Source organism: Syngnathoides biaculeatus, chromosome 19, assembly GCF_019802595.1.
Source record: "Syngnathoides biaculeatus isolate LvHL_M chromosome 19, ASM1980259v1, whole genome shotgun sequence".
NCBI lineage: Eukaryota > Metazoa > Chordata > Actinopteri > Syngnathiformes > Syngnathidae > Syngnathoides > Syngnathoides biaculeatus.
In genome coordinates this window covers 17,743,518-17,751,748 of record NC_084658.1, presented here as the reverse complement: position 1 = coordinate 17,751,748, position 8,231 = coordinate 17,743,518, and the positions used below count along the sequence as shown (strand labels likewise).

General features: G+C 58.2%; 1 protein-coding gene across 4 annotated transcripts; it reads right to left on the bottom strand.

Annotated features, from left to right (window-relative positions):
- Nucleotides 1–2,621: 2,621 nt before the first annotated feature.
- On the bottom strand, nucleotides 2,622–8,137 carry LOC133492742 (coagulation factor XIII A chain-like). 4 transcript variants are annotated; one of them, XM_061805350.1, is made up of 17 exons: nucleotides 7,944–8,137; nucleotides 7,671–7,745; nucleotides 7,288–7,591; nucleotides 6,468–6,716; nucleotides 6,284–6,402; nucleotides 6,074–6,181; nucleotides 5,584–5,758; nucleotides 5,361–5,499; nucleotides 4,965–5,068; nucleotides 4,791–4,879; nucleotides 4,563–4,716; nucleotides 4,378–4,496; nucleotides 4,156–4,321; nucleotides 3,835–3,989; nucleotides 3,624–3,760; nucleotides 3,430–3,535; nucleotides 2,936–3,135 (listed from the first exon to the last, which is right to left on the bottom strand). In XM_061805350.1, the coding sequence occupies exons 2-17, from the start codon at nucleotides 7,698–7,700 to the stop codon at nucleotides 3,082–3,084; spliced, it is 2,208 nt and encodes a 735-aa protein (XP_061661334.1). In that variant the 5' UTR covers nucleotides 7,701–7,745; nucleotides 7,944–8,137; the 3' UTR covers nucleotides 2,936–3,081. The 4 variants fall into 4 exon arrangements, with proteins under 4 accessions (XP_061661333.1, XP_061661332.1, XP_061661331.1 ...); XM_061805349.1 differs by having other exon boundaries at nucleotides 2,622–3,135; nucleotides 3,430–3,760; nucleotides 4,378–4,716; XM_061805348.1 differs by having other exon boundaries at nucleotides 2,622–3,135; nucleotides 3,430–3,760; nucleotides 4,378–4,716; nucleotides 5,584–6,181; nucleotides 7,288–7,745.
- Between the last annotated feature and the right edge of the window lie 94 nt (nucleotides 8,138–8,231).

Below are 8,231 nucleotides of genomic sequence, written 5' to 3'. Positions count from 1 at the left end.
AGAAGAAGAAGAAGAAGCAGCTTGTTGAGCGTTCGAGTCGTCGGCCTCTCCTCCCTCCCTCCGCGCGCAAGCGCGCGCGCGCGTGTGTGTGTGTGTGCGCGTGTCTAAAGCCGCGCACTAATGCGCATCACGTGTTTACTGTGTGTGTGTGTGTGTGTGTGTGTCTCCAAGGGGACGTGGCTATCAAGCATCTCTGTGCACGCGCACGCGCCCGCGGGAGGCTTCTTCCTCCTTTTCGCGCACGCGCAGCCAACTTCTTTGAAACTTTGCCGTTTGTGTCGTTTCGCGATTCAACTCGTCGTGTGGTGTGCCCCCCCCCCCCGCGCGCCCCCCCCTACAGCCATCAAACCCCTCCCCCGCCCCTCCTTCGTCGGGCAAATTTGCCCAAAAGAGCGGCGCAGCATCCGAAGAGCACAGGAAGGCGGCCCAGATCTCGCGAGACTTGAGGCGAGAGGAGGGGGGGGGGACGCTTCGGCTTTTTAGGCTTCTCTTCCCTTCGGGGCTCACCTGCTTGGAATAAAAGCACAAAGATGGCGTCGCTTCCAAAGGGTCGCGAGCATCTTCGCCAATGGCCGAGAACTGCTGAGAACGCGCAAAGGAATTTGTCTCCCGGAGGCAATGAAAGATGTCCAGGTTGCCCTTGAGCAACATGAGGTGAGCAGAAGCGTTGTCATAGCGATACCAACACAACTGGCAAAATGGCGGCGAGCGTCCTCGACAATTATGAAAATAAGGCAGCTACGGCGTGATACGGGAAGAAGAGGGACAAAGTCCAAAGCGAGAAGCTTGTTTTGGACTGACGGGAGCCAGATAAGGACAACTTGGACCTGGTGAAGCTCAAGACGTTCAATTCCTACAAATATGTCACATCCAAAAAGCAGATGGATTGACTTCTTGCACGCTTTTGTGTGGTCGACTTCGAAAGCGAAACTTTGCGCCACGCCGGCCGGGTCGACTTCCCGCCGGGCCTCCGTCCGACCGCGACGGCGATCGACGAGACGTCTCCCGCGCTTGAGCGGCCGGATGGCGACGACCTTTGCGAGCCGCTAATCTCGTCATTTTGCTTTTGTATGCTAACGGCAGCTCACGTGACTCCCTTCGCCATCAAATTCTCGGACCGGGCCGGCGCTTCCCCTTTTTCTGTCTGGGAGTTTTCCTTGTTGCCGATCTTCACGTTGTGATTTGCGTCGACTCCCGCGCAAAAAGCCGAAATTCAAGTTTTCTGTTCACAGATTAAAAAACAACAAAATGTGCCCGTTTCCTGACAGGAAGTAAAGTCGGCTCGTCGCCTTTTTGAAAATGAGTTTTTATAAACTAGTTCCCGTCTGTCCGCAGCCATGTTGTTAGTGCAAGCGCTGCCCCCCTCCCCCCAAAAAACAAACAAACAAACAAACAAACAAACAAACAAACCTACTTGAAGGAGTCCAAAGAACTTTCAGGCTATTTGTGCAACTTTGGAAGGAGGGCAAGCGCCGACACAAAGTTATTTAGTGGCGCGTCGCCATGGCGATATCGCCGAGGAGCGAAGCGTCGCCGACCAGGGGGCGGAGAGCGCCGCCGACTTCGCGCTCGTTTTAATTTACGAGCCGCCGTGTTTTGTCGAGCTTCGCAATTTTTTCGCCACTCGAGTGGAGTGAGAAAAAATTGGCGGGTCTCGATGAGGTCATAGGCAAAAATGAAAACACTGACAAGGAGCGTTCAGATTGCTCGCTAGGCCACGCCCCCTCCGCATCAGCGCGCACGTGTTTGGGCTTATTGCGACTTTATGAAACTGAGGTTGATTTTTTTTTTTTTTTTTGTTCTTAATGAAAAACAATAACCAAAAATGGTCACTTATCATTTTGTGTCTTTGTTTTGACGTTTGAATACATTGAGAAATGAGCTCACTCACTCGTAGGTCAAGGCTGTAGCCAGGCGGCCATTTTGGAGTTATGTTGCAAAACGCGGAGGGCGTTGAAAGGTGGTTTTCTCCGTATCCCATCTTGAAAAGTCGTCAACGGCGACGGCCGTGACCATTTGTATGCACCTCAGAAAGAAAATATACGCATTGAAAAACTTTACCTATCTGTAACTACAGGGTCTAGGACCCGCCCCTTTTGCGCTGCTAGTCCACGACGACGCGTCACAGCGACACCTGCTGGCTGGTTAGGAGGGGCGAGGGGGGGCCGCAAAACCGGTTTCCGATCGCGACGCCTGCTGTCGAGCACGTGACCAACGCGTCCTTTGACCTTTAACCTTTGCTCGGTGGATTTGTGCAGTCGAGGTGCAGACTTGCAAACGGTTTTGCGTGCAATCTGGATGGACCGGTTTGTGATGCCGGTGCCTTCGTCAGCGTTGTCATGGCGACCGCTAACACGGCCTGGGGGGAGGGGTCTTTGACGGACGACTTTCCGCACCCCTCGTCCACTAAGACCCGTTTCCGTCCGGATGTGTTTTCAAACAACTTGAAACCGTGAAAATAGTTGGGGGGAAAAAAAAAAGGTCATAAAGAGCCGCCATTTCGCAAGGCCACGCAGAAAAACATACAAAGAAAAACTTTGTGGGCGACTTTGTAACCAAGTATGAAATTCATCCACACTTTTGTGTACCGGAGTGTGTCGCGATCGTTGGTCTGACACGCGCGGTGATTGTTGCCCTCTTGCGGCGAAAATAGGCGTCGCACCCTGGTACGGCCGGGGGAACATTGGACGCTTTGGATGTGTCCGGATTGCTGATGGGCAGAATTTGGACTCAAGCGTGGACTGGATTCGACTTTTCAAGCCAAGCAACAGTTATCACTTTCATCATCATCATAACGCTCAGAGCCGTGTGAGGTCTTTTGACTTTGCTTTATTGTTAGTATGTGAGCGTGAAACACTTGTGAGCAGATGCTGAGGATCGGAGAGACAAATAATCATTCATACGAGTCGGCGACCGGGCCGCCTCTCTTCGCCGGGCAGTTTTGGGCTTTCCTGAAAGGCGGCGGCGCTTTCGGAGACGCGATGTTTCTGCAGGATTCTTTTCCCAATTGTCGATTGATTTTGCGTGAAAGGGAATCACTCGACGCGAGAGCGAAAGGTCGACGCGGCGGCTGCGCCCGCTTCAGTCGGTCGCGTTGGAGGCCGCCGCCACCATGAAGTCCACCTTGCCCCAAATCTGCGAGATGCCAAACGACAAACAAAACAACGGCGGTCTGACATTTCAGTGGAGAGCAATTTGTTCGCTGGTTCGTTGATTCGCAGGTCCCGATCCCGTGTGGAATCCCCTCTCGCCGACGCCGAACGCTCTCCTATGTGGGTTGTTGGGGACACCGTTTGACGTTAGGGCGCTCCTGAAATTTGGCCACCCTTGAAATTGTCTTTGGTTGGAAATATGGTTTTTTTTTTTTGTTTTTTTTTTCAAATGGGATCTCCTGTTGGATTGACGCTTTAGTAAATGTATTTCTTTTACCTCGCAGAGATTGGCAGTGTACATGACGGCCACCAGGGTGCGCTTCCCCGTCACTTGCGGGACGAACGACTCCTTCCAGTTGAAGGACGCTTGAGGCTGCAGGACGCTGGAAAAACCAAGAACGAAAGAGACGCTGGCACGATGACACGCTATCGCGCCTGCTCGCGCGTGCGCGAGCGCGACGACGTCCCCACTTGTAGAATCGCGTCCGGTTGGACACGGCTCGCGGGCCCTCCATGGCCAGGGTGACGTTGTAGAGCGGGAAGTTGAAGGTGTTGGTGAAGGACACGTTGACGAACATGTGCTGGCCGACCTCGTGGACGCCGCTCGCCTGCGGGGATACGGCGGGTGAGCGGCGTCGGCCGGCGATCGCCGCGCGGCCGGCCGGCCGGCCGGCGGGGCTACCTTGAGCTGGAGGTGGGGGGCCTGCAGGTAGACCACCTTCATGGCGTTCAGGTACACAACGTCGCCGTGGCCCGCCAGCGTGAAGCACAGGAAGCGCTGGAAGCCCAAGTTCTTCATGTACTCCTGGGCCTTGGTGGTCAGCAGCACGCGCTCGGCTGCAAGTCGGCACGCGTGAGAATTCTCGACAATTCTATTTACGTCCACTCGATGGAAGAAGACGCACGATCGACCATTTGGGAGGCAACAGCTGGCAGCTGACGTCACGCCGGACATAAGAAAGGAAATAGCGAACAGCGCTTCCCTGCGTCCGTTTCAACTCACTCTGATTGGGCGGCACGGTGACCTCCAGGGGCTCCTCTTTGAAGCGCTTGGACAGCACCCCCGTGTAGTAGATGACGGCGCACGTCACCAGCGCCTTCACCGTTTGGGCCGCTTGGCCGTGGTTGCGGAACTCCACCGTCAGCTCCACGTCCTTACCCAGGTCCACCTGAGAGAAAAACGCGTACGAATGGTCTGGAGCGACACGCACGGACGCCGGCTCACCTGCTCGGCGGCGAGCGAGACGGTGATGACGGCGTCCGCGGAGCCGGACGGGTCGGGCTGATCGCTCGACAGACCGAAGCTCTGGGCCACCTCCATGGCCCTGGTTTCCTCGGCGCTCCCTGCGCACGCGTACGTGTTAGCGGGGCCCGGGGCCCGAGGCCCAACGGGGGCGTCCTCCTCCTCACCTTCTTGGTACTTGTACGTGTGCGTGACGTCGACGGGGGCGTCGGCCAGGATGTGCTTGGTGTAGAGTCCCAGCCCCACCAGCCGCTTGTCCACGTAGGTGGACAGCTCGTTGCCGTACTTGTCCTGCGTCACGTAGATGACGTCGCTGTTCACCTGCAGGGGGCGTGCGCCCGGACGTTAACGCTAGCAGGAAAGGGGAAGCGCCTGGCCCGGGCTCCGCGGCTGACCTCGGCAAAAATGAAGGCGCCGTCGTAGGAGTACCCCACCAGACCCTCCTTGATGGCGAGGACCGAGGCGGGACCGCAGCGGTATAGTCCTGCGCAGGCAGGTCACGAGGAAGTCTCCGGTCGAGTCCCTCGACTTTCAAAGGAGCACCCCCGACCCCGGCGAGCCCCGCCTACCGTCGCTGGTCTCCTGCGGGGTGGCGTCCACCACCTGCCAGCCGCTCAGTCGGGGGGGCAGGTCGGGGCGAGTCATGAAGACCTCGTTCCAGCAGTGGTAGTTCCTGAACAGGCGGCACGGTGAGCGGCTTGCCATATTGGAAGCGGCGGCCGGGGAAACCGGGCGATAATGCACAAATGTACGGCCTGGCAATTACTGATACATCAGCGAAAGGCCATGGCAACTGGACCGCCATCATGTCTCGTGTTCAACGTCTTTGTCTGGAGGAGGCGCTTTTCAGCACGGAAAGCGGCAGTAAGACGCAAGAACGGGACCCAGACTCCCGGAGCCAAAGCACGATCGTAGCGGCGGCGGACCAAGAAGAGGGTCGCGGGCCTCCGCGGGATAAGACCCACCAGATGGAGTCGTGCGTGTTGCGCTCGTCGGCCGAGCCGTCTTCCCTGAAGATGAGCTCGATCTTCAGGTTGCCGTTGTTGTCGTGAGCCGAGTTGAAGTTGGAGATGACTCTGGCCGGGATGCCCAGACACCGCAGGACTGCCAAAGGAACAATTGCAGGCGACTGACGGGCAAAGGTTCACCTTATTTGTGGTTCGACACAGCTGCGACGGGAGCGCTTACAAGTGTTGAAGACTCCGGCGAACACCCAACACTGCCCGTAGCGCACGGGGCTGCCCGTGTTGGCGTACTGCAGCAGGATATTCACGCTACCCGTCCACAGGGTCGGCGCCGTGCCTCCGGAGAAGTTCTCGCTCCAGTTGCCCACCAGCACGCCATTTTCATCCTGAGCGTTGATCTGCAACGGGGAAGGTCGAGTGGAGGCGCCTGAGACCGGCCGGAGGAGGCCCAGACTTGGTTTGCCGGGGAACGTGTCGGGAGGAAGTACAAGAAGAAGCGGCAAACCTCTCGGCCGCAGGGTTAGGAGGAGGCAAGGGAGAAGACCGAACGGGCGGGTTTCGGGACGTACGGAGGAAAGACTTGCACACGGCCGAATCTCGGAGCGGAAGTTGGAGAGGACGGGGACGGACGGAAGACGAGCGTTCCTTGCGGCCAAGCGGAAGAAGAAAGAGAGACGAGACCACTCACTGCCGGCCTTCCCGTCGGCACTCACCAAGGCGGAACCCTTGCGGACCATTTCGATGGCGTTGCTGCGGTTTCTGATGGGCATGCGGCACACGTCCAGGATGTAGATGCACGCGTCCAAGATACCGCGTTCAAACTGCGAGGAGGCGCCGGACGGTACACGGTCAGCGGGTGGGGGGGGTGGGGGGGGCCTCGGCCAACCGCCCGCCGTCCCGCCCGCCCGCCCGCCTCGACAAACCTGGCCGAAGATCCAGTTGCGATAAAGCAGGGTGGCCCTGGAGCCCATGTAGATGATCCCGCTGTCGTTGAGGACGTACTCCTGCCGTCCTTGCTCCTCCGGGTAATACACCGAATCCTCTGCGGCGCACCGAGGGAGCGTCAAGGGTCCGAGAAGGACGGCCGCCCGCGCTGCGTTCACCTACCGCTGTTCCAGCAGTTGAAGAGCATGTAGCAGTCGGTGGTCGGGTCCCTCTTGGTGCGCTGCAAGCCCCTGTTGGACACCACCGTCACGTACATGCGGAACTTCCCCACGATGGTGTCGGCCGGCGGTGTGATTCCCAACACCGTCCGCGAGCCCTGCGTGTCCAAGATCCGACCGGGCCAGCGACCCCTGTGGCGCGTGCCGAACGTGACCCGCTCCAGGGTGCGCAGACGGACCGAGGGGTTGGAACCTGAGCCCAAAAGCGTTAGCGCAAGTCACAAGAAGGTCTAAGTCATTTTTGTCAGGGGCGAGGAGGGCCGAACCCACAAAAATGAAACGGACATTGTTTTGAAATCAGAAGCCTATCCAAATGTCTTTTTCAACCTTTCAAAGGGGGACTGGTTTCGCAATTCTATCAATGCTGAACACAATTATCAATTTGGATTTGGATTTGTGTTCGCGCGCCACATAAAATGATCCGGCGGGCTGGATCTGGCCCCCGGGCCGTCACGTTGGCACCTGTGGTCTAGGAACTCTTCAGTCTTGACCTCCAACTTTTAAGGGAGTCTCAAGCGACCCGTCAGTCCCCCTGCCAACCGTGGGCACGTCCAGTCCAGTCAGCGTCCTCAAGTCACGCGAACGGACCTCGTGGCACGTGAGGTCCTCGGCGGGGGCTGTGTGTGCCTTCGCCGCGTCCCCCATTTGTCGTCACGCCGTTGCCACGGCAATCAAACCCGCCGGAAGCTAAACTGATGCACGAGTTTTGGAGACGTCCCGCCTCGGACTTGGTGTTCCCCACTTTTTCGTTTGGCGAGACGCACCGATCAGGAACTCCAGCTGGAACTTGTCCCTGGGGGTGATGGGTCGGGAAAAGGTGATGTGCAGGAGGAACTCTTGACCCCGGCGCACCACCAGGTTCTGGGTGTCGTAGGCGTGGGTGCGGTGCTTGGGCATGTTGATCTCCCTGCACATGTCCACGTCCTCCACGCTCAGCAGTTGTCGGCGGCCTCGCGGGTCCACCTCGCCTTCGGGGTCATCCTCGCCGCCGCCTTCGTGGTCGTGGGGGGGGAAGGGCTGGAATTCGGGAAAGTCGTCGATGTTGCCCACCAGGTTGATGATGGACGGCTGCGGTGACATTCGGTTTTGCCGTTACGGATCGCTGAGCCAGCCCAGCGCAAATCACGGCGTGGGAAACGTCGCTCACCGGCTCGTTGTAGCGCCCCGTCGTGTTCATGATGGCCGCGGCGCAGGCAGGCAGGCGGCGCTCAGCCGGTCGGATCTGAAAGCGAGCGCATCACGTCATCCGGACCACAAGGGGTCAGAAGTCAGACGGACGACGCTCTTCAATCGAAGGCGGTCGGATTCAAATCCGGAACTTTAGGAGCCTGATCACGCTCAGGCGTTGGACTTTGTCACAGAAACGATTTGCATATTTCCAGCAATGAAATCGGAACAAAATCCTCTGCCGACGTCTTACCTGCGTGACGGAGTCGCAGGAGCGATGCCTACCGACGCCGTCGGCGAGCGCCTTCAAATACCCGAGCGACTTCCCGTTTGCGGCGCGGCCGAGCGTCAGGAGGCGGCGAGTGCTTCCTTTTTCGGGAGTCGGACTTCCTCCGACCTTCAGCGTCCAGCGCCGAGGTCGCCCTGACACGCCGCCGCTGACCGCCAACTTCCCGTTTCTATGACCTGATGACCTGTCGCACTTAGACAGGGCCCTTTTTTTTTTTTTTGTGTGGGGGGGGGGGGGGGGGGCGCGAAAGAT